Source organism: Phyllostomus hastatus, unplaced genomic scaffold (assembly GCF_019186645.2).
Source record: "Phyllostomus hastatus isolate PE091 unplaced genomic scaffold, TTU_PhHast_1.1 phas_scaffold_129, whole genome shotgun sequence".
NCBI lineage: Eukaryota > Metazoa > Chordata > Mammalia > Chiroptera > Phyllostomidae > Phyllostomus > Phyllostomus hastatus.
The window spans coordinates 6,859,728-6,875,695 of NW_025334009.1; the positions used below are offsets into that span (position 1 = coordinate 6,859,728).

Consider the following 15,968-nt stretch of genomic DNA (forward strand, 5'->3'; position numbering starts at 1 on the left):
CCCCCCAGTCCCGCCCCGCCCCTGAGCCCTGAGGGGGCCACCAGCAAAGACTGAGAGCACAAGTAGGTGGCTCGGGAATGCCCTGACTAAACCTCATCCAGACTAGACACTAATCCCGCGCTCAGAAGCGGCTTTTCTCTTCTCCCCACGGACCGAGGGCACAGGCCGCTGGGCAGAGCCCCGATCAGTGAGTGCACCGCAGGGGAGGCAGGCCACAGGGCAGCGTGGGGGGCCACCGAGAAACCCTCTGCAGGAAGACGGCACGGGCGGTGGGGAGCAGGGGACGGCCACCCGCAGAGCCCACACCGGGGACGGCAGGACGCAGCCCGCGGCAGTGTGGCGCGGCTCATCGCCTGTGCCCAGGACCCCCAGGTCCCTGCCCAGTTCGGGGGGGTCTCCGAGGCCCCCAGGCGCTCCCTCAGGGGCTGACACCGCCATGGGGCGAGAGAACACCATCTACTGAGCAATGCTGTCCCACGTCTCAGTTGAGACCTGTGTCACCTGAGAAACAAATGCCCGTAGGGGGTGGGGGCGGGGACTAAGGGCCCGTTTGTGCGGACCTCACACTGGGCACTAAGTATCTCCCTGGTTTTATCTGTCCTCAGAAGTAACTGCTGTGAGGACACACACAGTTTCCCGAGTGGCCGTGACGGAGAGTTTCCGAAGCGACGGACCCTCCTGCTCCCCAGTGTTGCCGGCCTGCTCCCCGCTGACCACGCGGCTTCGCAGGGTGTCGACGACTCCAGCTGAAAAGGCGTTCGTTCCTTTGGGGACGAAGCGCAGGAACGACACCGACCGTGAGTGGTTAGAAAATATGACATTTTATTTCCACTTACGGATATACAGTACGTGAGTTCAGAACAGAGCACGGCAGGGTGCGACCCACCACGCCGGCATCGGCTCCCCCCCCACCCCCCTGCGGCAGAGCCGGCGGCTCGGGTTCCGTCGTCGTGAAGGGAGGTCCTCGACGTGAAGGGAGGTCCTCGACGCCAACGGCCCGGCGGCGTCAGAGAGACACGCGGCAGCGGGCAGGGGCCGAGTTTCGGCATTTCGTCTTTGGGACAAATTCTGCTTATTTACACGTTAGGGACAGGTAGTTCTAATTACTTACCCTAGTGCGAGTTTTAATGACTGATTTAAGCTACAGAAGGTTTTCCAGCTATTACTGCCTTTAGAGTTTCTAAAAGCAACAGTTCTTATTAATGTTTACAAAAGATAATGATGGGGAAAAAAAGGTAATGTTGAAATAAGGGTGCTTTTAAAGATGTTTAAGGAAAAGAAGACTGCTATTGAAAACTGTACATATTCCCAAGCACAACACAAACACTGTAGCAGCACTTAACCGAACTGTTTTAAAACAGTGGCAGTTACACCACCTCACGGACTCTTCTACTAGTTAAACCTCATAATTACAGTTTGAAGGTACAGCCCGGCTCAGGCCTACGCACGGCGGCTGAAGCGTGTTTCCAGGTTGGTTGGTTCACGTACATTAACGCTGACGCTGGTCCCTGATTGGAGAGCCACGCCCCACCCGAACGCACTGGGTTCCCTCGGCGTCACCGCCGCCCCGGCACAGCAGCCCCTCGGGGGCCCTGCGTCCCCTGCGTCCCCACGGAGGGCCCCAGGGAAACCAGAGTGCCCGGGAGGAAGTGGCGGGCCAACCGAGGGTGCTTCCCACGCCGGGGCGGTCCTTACAGAGAGCCGGCGTTGGACTGTTAGCGTGAGAGAGAGACTTTACATTCTTTGATTTCATTTACCCCTTTAGGAAAGATAGAGAATACCTGACCTTCTTCATCACACTCACACTGGGCCGCCCCCCGAAGGCAGCCCGACTGAAACTCCCAAGAACACGGCCCCCGCCCCGCCCCGCCCGCCACAAAGCCCCAGCCTGCTTTGTCCAACTCCTCGGTGAATGTAAAGACTCACATCTTACAAACGGCGGAGTTAGCTTCTTATCACACTCCTAAGGGAAGCCCAGAGAGGTGCGGAGAAGTATGCTCGCCGACGGCCACTGCTTCCGTGACGGCGAAGGTGAAACCGAGCTAGAAAAATAATTTCACTGTTTTAAGTCATGAAAGAAGCTGGATTTTTAAATATCACTAATTCTGCAAGAGTTGATTAAACGGACGATGAGCAGGTTCCTTCCGTCCCGTGAGCTGAACTCAGGTCGCGCCTGCACCGCGGAACAGCTGAAGCTCTCGGCGTGGCGGTCCCGACGGTGAGGAGGAGGTCGTCGAGACAGTGACGCCGGACGGACAGATGCGACGCTGCCACCCACGCGGAGCCCGGCGTGCTCCGGGCCACAGCCGTGCGCGGCCCCAGCTGCTGTGGAAAGCGGGTCAGTAAAGACTCCAGCTCTGCACGGCGGAGTCTTCTGAGCCGAGCCGCTTTCCACAGACACAGACTCAGTCTATCTTTTCCTTCTGGACCAGCCGGGGGGCGTCAACGAAATCTTTGCCGTTGTACAGGATGATGAAGAAGGTGCCGAAGCTCGCAACTCCCCAGAAGAGCACGTAGGCCAGCGTTTCTGTCCAGGTGTCACCTGTTGACAGAAGGAACGGAGAGGAGATGAGCCAGCGTGGTTGCCCACGGACACCGGAGCCCGCTGTCGGCCTTCAGCACGTGCTGACCCCCGGGTGTGCAGACACACTTACGGGACGAGAGGAGCGCCGCTCGCTGCAGACCTAGAGCAGCCGAGCTCAGGCTCCGCAGGTGTCGGGGTCTCCCCCAGTCCCGCCCAGCCTTCCTGACTCGGCGGGTCGGGGCCCGGGAGCCTGCATTTCTGCCCACTGCTGGCCCAGGGGCCACACCCGGAGAAGCAGTCGACTGAACTGTTTCATGTTATATCACACAAATAATAACTGCTTTTAGATTATATATTTTATTATTATAAGAAACTATCCCTGGCTGGCATAGCTCAGTGGATTGAGTGCAGGCTGGGAACCAAAGCATCGCAGGTTCCATTCCCAGTCAGGGCACATGCCTGGGTTGCAGGCCAGGTCCCCAGCAACCACACATTGTTCTCTCTCTCTCTCTTTCTCCCTCCCTTCCCTCTCTAAAAATAAATAAATAAAATCTTAAAAAAAAGACATTTACTTAAAATAAAAAACGTTATTACTAGTCTATTTTAGTCTATATTGTTAAAATATATATATATATATATTTTAATCCTCACCCAAAGATATGTGTTTTTTATTGCTTTTAGAGAGGAAGGAAGGGGGAGAGAGAGAGAGATATCTATTGCCTCGCCTACGTGCCCTGACCAGGGATCGAACTGCCACCTTCTGGTGTACGAGACGACACTCCAACAGACTTAGCCAGCCGGTCAGGGCACATCACGGGTAGTTCAGTTCACAGTATGAGCTGCGATCCAAATATCTACACAAAAATAACTATAAAATATACATGTGTCAGAAAAGTTACGTGTTAATAAGCGTCTAAGACAAAACTCCATAACCTACTTTCACAGCACACTCAAATGCAGCAGCCGCTGCAGGGAATGCGGCCAAGCTGAGAAGTGCCGGCCCCAGGACTCAGGGGGAGGGCGAGGGCGGGGTGTCCCTTCTCCCTGAGTGCCTAAGGCCGCACCTCTTAGCGCAGCACGACAGGCACGGGCCGGAACGGAGCGCCCGGAGCGCTGAGTATCGCTCCGCGGAGACACTCACATCTGCGGAGCTCATGAACTTCCTAACGTAAGGGAATGTCGAGAGAGAGAGAGAGAAAGCCAGGGAAGACCGTGTCCGCTCAGCTCTCGAGCGATCTTGCTCTCAATCGATTAAAAGTTGTAAGTACTGTATTAATCTACTATCAACACTAGTGTGTCCAATAGGTGGCTGGTTAAACAAACTATGCATCTATAAATAGAACACTCTGCAGTCCTTAAAAATAAGGAACATGGGAAAATATTCACATTGCTCAGTGAGAAAAAACACTACAAAAAACGTACACCTCACTCTGAAAAACATCACACACAATCGCAAAGATTAAAACATCAAAGAATTAAGAGTGGTCCGTGCATCTGTGGGAGGCAGGACAAGTACCTTCCTCCTTCTGCCTCCCTGTATTTTCTACGATTTCTAGGTACGACTTTGGCGCAGGAAAAAGTTTCAGAACTCTCGAGAAGGAAACGTTTGTGAAGCTACCGAGTATGTGTTTCTCCTCCGGCTGCATCTCGGGACTCGTCCCGCCTGCTCGCGCCGCTCGGGGCGCTGAGCTGGGGAACGCCCAGCCGCGCAGACCCAGACACTGAGGGCGCCGCGCGAGGAGGGCCCGGCCTTCTGAAAAACGGACACGAGGACATGGGACAGGGGCGGACTCACCGGCCATCAGCAGACAGATAATGCACATGGAAAAGGCCACCACCATGATGATGGGCAGCTGCAAAGAGAGCGGAGAGAGGCCATCAGGGAGAGAGCCGACCAGCGGCCGCCTCATCAGTTGTGCGTGCTTTCCCCGAAGAAGAGGGACACTTCCACAGCCCAACAGACAAACAGCCTTTTCCAACAGAACATCGTCACCACCCAGGGGCTCGGTCCCGACCGCCCGGCTCTCGGACCGGCCGTGTGACCAGGTCCGCGGGGCAAGACTCCGCTGCAAACGGAGCACTGAGGGAGGGAGGCTGCATGGGGGCCCCGGCATGGGACCCTGCCCCTCCTGCTCCGGCCCCTCCGCCCCCGAGGGGGCCTCCAGAGGCTCCCGCACAGGCCAGTGAGCAGGAGTCAGAGACGGAGAGGGCGCCGCGGCCTCGCCCGCGCACCTCAGCTCCCTGCACCTGGCCTTCCTGTGCGTGGCAGGTGCGGGTTTTTTTTAAACAAATGGCAGGTTTGTGGCGACCCAGTGTCCAGCAAGTCTATGAGGGCCATTTTTCTTAGAGGCTCAGATGATGGTTAGCACTTTTCAGGAATGAAGTACTTTTTAATCAAGATATGTACATTAGCAGACTACAGTCTAGTGCACATTTTTACGTGCACCAGGAAACCAGGACACTCGCGTGGCGCACTTGAATGCGATACCCGCTTTCTCGCAGTGCCTGGAACCGAGCCTGCAGCGCCTCCGAGGTGTGTGTATACGCCTGTGCTTTGTCTTCCAGGACTCAAGTCTGCCCCCAACCCCCGACTGTAAGGGGGGAGTCTGCCTGGACGCGACACCTCCCACACTCCCTTTGCCAGTGTCTTCACGGCACAGGGACGTGCGTGAGAAGGATGAGAGAGAAAGTGAAACCGGGAGGACACCGACGCTCCTAAGTGGCTTCCCTCCCCCCAGACCCTCCCCGACGGGGAGCCTGAGCCCCAACGCCCCAGCCAGAACCCCACACACAACCCCACACACTGTTGTGAATCTAGAGAAGGCAGCCCCACCCACGCCTTCAGATACAGCGCTTTTAATGGCTTGAAAGACATAAAGGTTTCTTACAGCCAGGAACTTCAAGTCCCTCGGAACACTTAAGGGACTGTGAGAGTCTAACTCATCCACCGAATAGTTCCCAAGGAACAGGTCTATGGAGTCCTGGAACAGAAACAAAGGAAATGATGAGCTTCACGTCGGGAGTGACCACGTCACCGGGGAACGGTGCCAAGGACTGGCCGGCCTCCTAGTGACCGGAGGTGAGCATCCAGTCCAAACCCACCTGCCGGAAGCCGTCAGAAAAGTTGTTCTTGTAATACCGGAGCAGCGAGTTCCAGCCGTCCTTCAGAAGTCCCAGCTGCGTTCTCTTCCCGGTTCTGGGTGGAAGAGGTTAAGTTCCGAGTTACGTATTTCCACATTAAATTCTCATCCTGCTTTATAGCGGGAGTAACAGTGGCCCCAAAGTACGCGGTAGGGAGGTACGGCAGCTACACAGATTTCAGAAACCAGCCCTGAGAGCACGGAGGGGGGGCCTCACAAAGGAAACCGACCACCCAGCAGGCCCAAGGAATGTGTGCTCCTTTGTGAAACACCAAGGAAGCAGCTCGCAGAGGAGGAACATTCCGTCTCCGGAGCCAGGGCGAGAAACGGGGAGAGCGACGCCAAGCCCGGGCTGAGCGGCTCGCAACGGCAGCACGACTGAGGAATGGCGCTTGGCCCCCGGGAAACACGCCGAGCAGAAGAGGCCCAGCCACGTCTGGGACCAAACCGCCCCGCCTCGCGCTGCCCCACGTGGCTCCAGGAGGCAGCCTCAGAACCGCCTGGGCACTTCTAGAACGCGCAGGCCTTGGGCCCCGCCCCCCAGCCCAACCTGCGGAACCCGACTGGGGTGACCCGGGTGCGCAGACAGCGGCCGAGAGGGACCGGGCAGCCGTGGTTCTCGGCTTCTCAGCTGTTGGTGCATCCGAACACCAGGGAGCGGAAATGCCCACCAGGGAGCGCCGGCCGCACCCCACGCCGGCATCCTGGCCCGGGCTCCGCCCCCGCTGCTGCCCCAGGACGGCCAGCAGCCTGTCGGCAAGGCCGCTGTGTCCGAGGCGAGCTTGCCTGGTAAAGTCGGTCTTCAGGGCGCCGGTCCCCGCATACTGCTTGGCACAAGCGTTCGCGTTGTCGGCCCAGGCTGTGGACAAGGGTCAAGATCAGCGGACACTGATGCAAAGACAGCCAGATTCTAAATCTAAAATACTAATACTAAAATACTAGTACAAAATACATTTTTTTAAAAGAAAATAGGCCCTGGCTGGCATAGCTCAGTGAATTGAGCTCAGGCTGCGAACCAAAGCATCGCAGGTTCGATTCCCAGTCGGGGCACATGCCTGGGTTGCAGGCCACGGCCCCCAGCAACCGCACATTGATGTTTCTCTCTCTCTCTCTTTCTCCCTCCCTTCCCCCTCTAAAAATAAATAAATAAAATCTTTAAAAAATTAAATAAAAAAAGGAAAACGGAACAATTGTATTAGCATAACCAATAACATATTGAAAATATTATTAAATATTATTTCAAAACCTGAGTAACTGCCTGTGTTAAACACCTACCATTTTTGTAAATCTTCTCAAATTCATCTTGTTCTTCAAGCTTCTGTCCCACGTGCAGAACGCCCAGCCTCTGAAAGAAGGATGCCCCGTGTTTACGTGCGGAAGGTCTCAGCGCCCAGGTTTAGCAGCCAAAGCAGGCCGTCCTCAGCTCCTCTCCCGCGGCTCCTGGCTGCTGGGGGGGGTGTGCTGCCCGCTCCGCAGGCCCCGGGGGCCCCGCCAGTAACACAGGAGACGCAAATAAAAGCCACCTCTAGGTACTACTTCATATTATTGAAACAGAAAAAAAGTTTCAAGTAAAAGTATCTAATGCTGGTAAGAGTGCAATGCAATAGATTCACTTATTGCTGGCTGATGCCTGCGTGAACTGGCGGGATGCTCTGGAAAAGTCATATATATACATGTGTACACATAGATACGTGTCTATGTAGCTATATGGATGTACGTTCCCTTTAACCCAGTAACTGAGCTTCTGGGGATCAGCCAAAGGAAATACTCCACGTTAAAAACAATGCGTACAGACACAGTCTCTACAGTGCCATTGTTTATGAGCTGAAAGTGTGACCCAAAGGGCTCGGGGAGCTGCAGTGTAACTGAAGGCAACGCTGGGCGACTGTGGCTCCGCCCGACGCCGGAGGGCACGGCACGACTAACGCTGGGCGTGAGCAGACGGGCCGCGGCCACGGAAAACACGCCGCCGTGGGTGGCGAGACACGGCAACAACATGAGTGGGCTTGGGGAGAGGGCCACGTGCAGGACTCTGTCCCTGGTCTTTAAGGACCAAGTCTCCTCAGCTTCCGGCCGTGCGCTCACAGGAGCCGCACCTGCAGCTGGGCCTGCAGCGAGCGCCGCGCCAGCAGGCTCTGGATCACGTTGGTCCGGTCCAGGCAGTCCATGCAGTTGCTGCGGAACACGCCCTCCTGGGTCGCCACCACCTTGCCGGTCGAGTCCACTAGAAAATAACTAAAACACATTTGTATAAACACTCTCATAGAAGTCGGTGACACCTACTAAGGACATGCTCTCATGACACAGGCCTCCCATCAGCAACGTTGCTGGAACCAGTGCATTAAAAGGTCGGAGAGGAAATGCACGGTCCAGGCGTACTCGACGGCCACAGACCAGAGAGACGCCGAGAAAGAGCAGGCGCCGCATCACAGGCCACCGCCCCCGCGGCAGGAAGCAGCGGCGGGCACGTCCCACTGGACCGTGTCACGCCCCGGGCGACGCGGAAACCCCAGCGGCTTCCCACCCTCACGAAGACGAGGAAGGCCCACGGCGCGAACCTGCACGGGAACGTGCAGTGGGAAAAAACCCATAAAATAGCAGCAAACTAACTTTGTGGTGTAAAAAATGTGTAAATGTGTGGAAGATAACTTATAACAACACAGAAATGCCCCGCTGCGGGTCACTTTTAAGGACTTGTGAAAACAGCATTTTTAGCCCTGGCGGTGCAGCCCCGCTGGCGGGGCACCAGGCCACAACGGGAAGGCTGCGGGCTCCCCTCCCGCCCAGGGCGCACACCTGGGCTGCAGGTTGGGGCGCCTTCGGAAGGCAACCAACAGATGTTTCTCCCTTCCTCCCCATCTCTACAACAAATTTTTAAAGATCACGAAGTCTCATCTTTTCAACAAAAGAAAACGCTAGAGACAGCAGCGCAGACCAGCGCTGTCCGTCCATCCGGGGACCTGTGTCTGCAAGTCTGCGAGTAAAGAGTGAACACGGCAGACGCGCATACAGACACCCCCCCCACCTCCGCAGGGACACGGGGCGAGACAGCTTACCTCAGCTCGTCCTGCATGTCTGCTACCTGCTCCAGCAGAAGGCTCAGCCGGTCCCACCGCATGTTCTTACATTCCTTGTGGAAGTCAAAGGCGATGTACCTGCCGAAAGGAGAGGCACTCGAACTGGCCAAGGACCGAGCACTCGTCTCCCTCCTCCCAGGAGCACGTGCACACCGGCCCCCTGCGCACCCCAGCACACGCACGGGCGGCCGGGACAGCAGGCCCTGCTCCACTCCGGGTGTGCCACTGCGCACACGCCACCTTCTTCTCACGCTCACCGCCCCCCCGAAGGGAAACCCGCACACGCGTCCTGCCCCACGGGCTCCTCGGGGGCCCTCGGGTGGGGCGGACTCGGCCCGCCCAGTGCTGGAGAGGTGCACAAAGGCACGGCAGTCAGGTGCGGGACGCAGAGGAGCCCCTCCACCCGAGTACCTGGCACACGCCTGTTCTCTCGCCCCATGTGCAACGGGTCGGGTCCCATTCTGTTGTTCTCACATTCATTAAAACGTCCCAACCGGTCAAACGCAATGCAGCTGTCTGTTGTGTGCTAGGGGGTGTGAGCGGAACGCAGGCAGGACGGCCCCACTCTGGTCAGTCACCGACCACGTACCAACGTCCACACATCACACGCATGGGGGCAGAGAGCAGTGTCTCGCTGGTCGGTCTGTAATGGGGTCTTTGCAGCTCTCTGGATTTAGGGGGCACGCCTCTCACTGTGGGAGCACACTGAACAGTGAGGTGGCTGCCCACGAGCTGGAAAATGCCCCGTCGAAAGGGGAATCGTGACCCAGTCCCTGAAGGTCACGGGAGGAAAAGAGGACGCAGGGGACCCTTGCATGCTCATCTCCGCCCGTGTCCCCACCCAGGGGCCAGGCCGGGTCACGGAGGAGGAGGAGGAGGACTGGGGGGACACGGCACACGTCCACACAGCGACGTCCAGAGGGGGCTCCGAGGGGCTGCAGGGGCACCAACAACGTGGGACCCCGAGCAGGCAAGAGGGGCTCCTAGCACCTTGATCACCGCGGGGGAGACGGTGGAAACAAAGCCAGAAGTCGGCATGAAACCAGAGGTCAGCGAGCTGGGAGGTCCGGCCTCGGCGAGACTTGGGGGCCGGGGGGCATTTTCAGTGGCGGCTCCGACGGCAGTGACGGAGCGGCAGTGGGGCAGTGTCCCTGGGGTGCTCTGACCACAACTCAGAACTCCACACCCGTCTCAGGACTCTGGACAGGTCCCGAGCGCCTAAATGTATTTGCACCGACTCTCAAGCTTACAGCCTCCGAGAGTCACATCTGTATCCTCCAAGAATGACTTACGTGGCCTTCCTTTGGGGACAGTCAGTGATGTTCAGTACACCACCACACTGCTAGACCCAGCAGGCCAGCAGCCCCGCTGCGCCCACAGCCCCGGGGAGAACCCCAGCGCATGCCACCGGCACTCCCACCTCTGTCCCCCGGCCTCCCTGGCCCCCGCGTCTGTCCCAGTGCACACGCTCACGCCTCAGAGGGCCTAGCACACGACTCCTCGCTTTCCGGTCACTCACCAATCCGTGAACTCAAACAACTTCACTTACCCAAAGTGACAAAGATTAAAAAACTGGAAAGTGAATCAGTGAACTAAAAACTGGAAGTGAGTACCCACTAGAGAGCTGAAAGATGACAAATCAACCATTTGGTTTCCCTCTCATCCCCGCCAGAACACGCACTGACGGAGTAGCAGGAGTAAACCACACTGTCTGACGTGCTCCCCTGCCCGGTGGTCTCTCGTGTCCCACGCGCCCTGGAGCCCCCGGGCGTGGCTTCAGACTGGGATCCCGTCTCAGGCCCCCCAGTCTGGCTGCTGCTGTTCCAGCTCAGGACGGCCTGGGAGGCGAGCGCACCCACGGGAGGTGTCTGGGGGCCGCAGGCCGGAGGAAAGCGCTCCAGCTCACGAGGTGGCGGGGCCCCGGGAAGCGGTCCAAGGGGCTGCAACTTGCGCCCCGATGACCAAGTGTCACCCCACTCAGGGCGGGGGTTTAATCAGGGACCAGACTGTTACAGAATTCAAGTTAAAGCTCCACTGTTAAGAAGATGCTGTGCAACAGAAATTATGCCAGAGAAAATCGCAGGCCAAGAAAAACATGCTTTGATCTGGTATTTAAAACAAAAACTGTTGAAGTGCATGTCAATGAAACACGCACCACGTGAGACCTGTGCACGTGTGTGTGTGTGTGTGTGTGTGTGAGTGCGTGTGTGCACCGCTCACCCGCACCGCCCCCCAGCGGGTGTCCAGCAGGTACCTGATCATTCCATTTCCCAAGGAAGACACCATGGTTGCGAACGCTTGTTCAAGCGGCTTCTCTGACCCCTTCTGGTTCACCTGTGAAAAAGTACAAACACTAGAGCTTTTGGCTTCTTCCAGATGGGAGTGGCATCAGCACAATGGAGGACTGGGGTGCCCTAAGCCCTTGCTCCTTCACAAAAACACTGAAAAAAAAAACAGAAGCTGTCCGATTCAGCTATATAGGAGCTCTGGAAAACAATCAAAGGTTCACAGCAACCAGGAAAACACCCAATCAGGAAGAATCCACCAGTGAAGTCACGGAACGGTTTTGGGGTGGGGTTCTGACGCGCTCTCGCGCCCACCCCTTCTGGTGCAGCAGGGTCCTTGTCTTGGGCAGTGGCACCCGCTCTCAGCTCCCCCCTCACACTGGGGGGGGGGGCAGACCCCACTCCGCCGCACAGCGCGGCGTCTGTTCTGCTCCGACCTAAAGGACGGGCTCCTCTGCCTCTGTCCCGCGTAACTCTGAACACGACGGGGGAGTGGGGGGCGCTGCTGGGGAAAGCTGCAGCAGGACCACAGACCCCCACTGCCTGGGGCACGAGATGCTGAGCAGAGACAGGCAACAGACCCTCCCAGCCTGCGTAAGGCTCTGGGGCGATGTTCTCTGGGAAATCGGGACGTTAAAAAGCAGCCACGTACGAGAACACCACCTGCATACCCAGGTGAGACGCAGGCTTGGAAAGTCCTGAGGACACCTTCGGTCTTCCCCTCAGGCCGACCCCCGGGCTCAGAGCGGGCCTCCTGACCTGCAGAGGCTGGGAGCTAATGTTCACTCTTTTTTTTTGTTTGTTTCAATTCCCGACATTCAAGGAAATCTCCGTCAAAACACTGGCTGAACGTGAGCTAAAGGAATAGACTCCAGTGAGCGCACGTGACAAGAAACAGTCTGAGCAAATCCAGTCTGGAGTCTCGGAACAAACGGCTTGCTGGAGCCTTCAACGGGCAGAACCACACACACACACACACACACACACACACACACAGAAAGAGCACACCCGTGGGTCCGGAGTTAGCCGGCGCCCCGATTTCAGCCACAACAAGGAAACCAGGGGGCACACGGTGAGACAAGGAAACAAGGTGTGTTCAGTGACCACGGGCAGACGGACACAACCCCCTGCAGAAACCCTGTTAGGAAGAGGTTCAAGCAGAGCGGTCTCCCCCCGCCCCACCCCGCCCCTTCGCCCCAAGTGCGTGCTCCCTGCCTCTCTCCCCTGTGCTCCGAGGGGCCCTTCTGCCTCTGTAACTTGTTTCCTGGTCCCTCGCCCAACTGGCTCACTTTCCTACCTCCGTGACCTTCTAAACTTTCTCTTATCGTTTTAAAAAAATATGCTCAGAGCTGTAATAAAAGATGGACAAAAAAATTAAAGAGAATCAGAAAAACAGTGTATGAACAAAACGAGAGGCTGAACAAAGAAACAGATTACTGAAAGGAACCACACGCTAAGTCTGGGGCTGAAAAGCACAAAATGGAAGTTCAAGGTCACGGAAGGGGCTCACAAGCACATTTAGCAGGAAGCAAAGGGAACCAGCAGGCCTGGAGACGGGACAAGCGACACAGTCAGGTGTGCGGGGCAGACAGGGGAGAGAGAAGCAAAGGAACAGAGGCCCAGGGCCCTTCTCGTACACCACCCGGCAGGCTGCGCGCTCACTGTGGGGGTCCCGGAAAGAGGGGCCAGAGGAAGGGGCGCAGTGACCACCGTATTTTTCAGACCAGAGGACACACCTAGGTTTTAGAGGAAAATAGGAAAAAAATGTTGAAGCAAAAAATGTGGTACAATATTTAATAACATAAATAACATAATATTTCACCAACGTAAATGTAAAGAGAACTCAACAGCGGCATTATCAACCATTATTCCTCCCAAATCTGGGGGAGGGGGGAAGGGACGTCTCATAGTCCAAAAAATACGGTATTTAATGAAAAAGTGGCCCCAAACCTCCCGTATTTGATGAAAAATAAACCTTCAAACCCAAGAGGCTGACCAAACTGCAGTGTATAAACCCAAAACCCCCCGCACCAAACACGTTGTAACTAAACTTTGAGATGCAGAAAGGACACTGAACTCACATCACACACAGTAAATTCTCCACAGGATCATGTGACCATTTCTCTGCGGAAACCTCGGAGCCAGAGGCAGTGGGCTGGCACACGTGACGCACTGAGAGAGCAGGACTGTCTGGGGACAACAAACGAACGAACCAGACAGACCAAAGTCCACGGCCTCGGACAGCCGCGTGGTTGCCGGAAGGAAAGCGGGACAGGGAGCGGCGGGAGAGGGGGGCCCACGGACGGTGACGGAAGGAGATCGGACCCTGGTGAACACACTAGAACCGAACACCTGTGACTCATGTCATTTTATTAACATCACCCCAATAAATTTAAAAAAAATAAAAAAAGCAAAACGAAACAAAACAAAAAAAGAACTGTCAAGCAAAACTTCTCTATTTTGCAAAATGGTCTTTCAAAGTCGAGAGAGCAGCTCAGACAGCCTCAGACAACCAGGAGCTGAGGGAGCTCACTGTCCCCAGACCCGCCCCGCAGGGAATGCTACAGCAGGTCCTCGGGAGGAAATGCAAGGGTGCTGCAAAGTATCTCCAGAGAAGGCAGGCCCATGGCCACTAGACACAGGAAAAGATGCTCCAGATTGCCAGTCATCAGAGAGACGCACGTCAACACCGCGAAGGCGCAGCACCTCACACCCACAAGGACGACCACGATAGAAAACAAACTACGGAAAATGACAGTGCTGGCACGGGTGTGGAGATGCCGGAGCCCCGGTGCATTGTCGGAAGGAAGGCAAAACTGTGTTCTGCACACTCAGAACTGTAGCTCCAGTGTGGCTGCTCCTTAAAAAGTTAAACACAGAAACACCATGAGGGTCGGCGATTCCATTCCTGGGCACTAGAGCTGACGAAGAACTGGACTCGGGGACTCAGACAGACGCCTGCACACGGCGTGGAAACGCCCCGATGCCCACCCACCGGCGGGCCAGGGGGTGAAGGAACCGCGGCACACACACCACGGGGCGCTCAGTCCCGGAGAGGGACGGGATACTGACACACGCTGCGGCAGGAACGGACTTCGGGTAGCAGAACAGCAAGGCCCCAAGGAACAGACAGTGAACAGGCAGATTTACACAGGACGTGGGGCAGAGGTAGCTGGGGCAGAGGAGGGGCGGGTAGCAGAAGCTACGTTTAACGAACACTGAGCTTCTGTTCGGTACGATGAAGCGTTGGAAATGGTCAGTACAACACCGTTTCTGGTTGCACAATGTGTTTTTTTAAAGACTTATTTTTTAGAGAGAGGGAAGGGAGGAAGAGAGAGAGGGAGAGGAACACCAATGTACGAGAGAAACATTCATCAGTGCCCTGTCACACTCGCCCCCCGGGGACCTGGCCTGTAGCCCAGGCACACGCCCTGACCGGGAACCGAACCCATGACCTTTCGGTTCACAAGCCGGCATTCAACCCAGTGAGCCACACCAGCCAAGGCTGCCCACAATTCCTAATGCCATTAACTGCACACTTAAAATGGTTAAAATGGTAACATTTATGTTAAAAATGTCACTTTTTCTTGGTTTGTTTTGCTCCCCCAGAAACAAGAAAGAAACATACCAGGTTGACTATGACTTGTTTTCCATAAATAATTAACTGAGAGTCAAAATGCCTCTGGAAACCATCCATCTAGAGAAGAAAAAAAGAGTTATGCACTTTATCAGCGTACACTGTGAGGATCTTCGTGAGACGCTTTAAAGCAATTAAAGCATCTTCTTCAACGTCCGCGCTGCAGAAACCTCGTCCTCGTGTGGACAGTCCGAACGCCACGAGGAGAACGGCAGTCCCGGGCCGCGCCGCTCCGAGCTGCGAGGCCGCAGCTGTGACCGAGCACCGTCTCCACCAGAACTCGCCGAACACTCGGGACACCGAGCAGTTGCAAATCTCGCCGGAATCTCTCAAGTCTGAGTGTGTGACGCCGTTCAACCACAGCTTGGTTTTCCCACTCCTGACACGCCATCTGTACAACCGTCTGGACCAAACGGAGCAGAGACTCCAACTCTGTGGAGTCTCTGGGCTACACATTAAATAAATACACACTGACGCGTGATCACAAAAACATCTCATGATGTTTTAGGTACATTTACGACTTTGTGCTGGGCCGCATCCACAGCCACCCTGGGCTGCACGCAGCCGCACGCTGGACACCCTGAGGGACTCACTGAGTGCCAGAACCAAGAAGAAAGGCCTCAAAGATGAGGAATCCTGACTTATGAGGAATAAATATATGCTCTATACATAAATTATAAAGCCAACTAGCTTCTATTTTAGCCAACAAGGAAAACCTGGAAGATACACACATGATTTGCTACTTTGTTGATCTGTGGCCGCGGTTTGTACTTGAGGTTGGGTCTCTGGGACCAGAAAACTGGTATCGATCCCCGCGTCTAGAAGAAAAGAGAGCCACGTGAAAGGAAACCCACACGCAGACTGGACTTTCCAGCTAGCTGCCACCGGCAGACACACACCAGTGACTGCGGAGGAAAACCCGTAAACACAACCCACCGACTGAGGAGTCCATGTGTACCGCTCCTAAAGTTCCCGTGTTGTGGGAACACTTTTGGGAAGGGGCTTTTCTCCGTCTGACGTTATATACACGACCCCAGTACACCGTTCAGTGTTTCCCCCAAATTCTAAAATAAACCAGTTCATCTGCGTCAAAACTAACAAGTGACGCCTGTTACCTGACTTTGCATTATAAAAATAAAACCGGGAAACAGCTGCACGCTTTCTCACATGAATCTCACACGTTTGGCCAGTAGAGCTCTGGAGGGGCTAGCGGCCCACAACTCCACAACTCCTGGGGGCGGCAACGAGAGAGACAGGCTGCCTCGGAACGAAGGGCAAGGCCGAGGGCCCGCTGTCCCGCCGGCA

At 55.8% G+C, this 15,968-nt stretch overlaps 1 protein-coding gene across 1 annotated transcript in view; it reads right to left on the minus strand.

Moving 5' to 3' along the window:
* Positions 1-802: 802 nt before the first annotated feature.
* The window catches only part of SACM1L (SAC1 like phosphatidylinositide phosphatase), a 40,620-nt gene continuing 25,454 nt past the window's right edge, over positions 803-15,968 (minus strand). Inside the window, exons 10-20 of the mRNA XM_045857018.1 lie at positions 15,395-15,481; positions 14,655-14,723; positions 10,996-11,075; positions 8,721-8,819; positions 7,761-7,899; positions 6,940-7,009; positions 6,451-6,523; positions 5,627-5,720; positions 5,413-5,505; positions 4,320-4,377; positions 803-2,542 (exon numbers count right to left, since the gene is read on the minus strand). Of these exons, the coding sequence (XP_045712974.1) occupies positions 2,406-2,542; positions 4,320-4,377; positions 5,413-5,505; positions 5,627-5,720; positions 6,451-6,523; positions 6,940-7,009; positions 7,761-7,899; positions 8,721-8,819; positions 10,996-11,075; positions 14,655-14,723; positions 15,395-15,481 (999 nt within the window). The 3' untranslated portion in view covers positions 803-2,405. The remainder of the gene's footprint in view (positions 2,543-4,319; positions 4,378-5,412; positions 5,506-5,626; positions 5,721-6,450; positions 6,524-6,939; positions 7,010-7,760; positions 7,900-8,720; positions 8,820-10,995; positions 11,076-14,654; positions 14,724-15,394; positions 15,482-15,968) is intronic.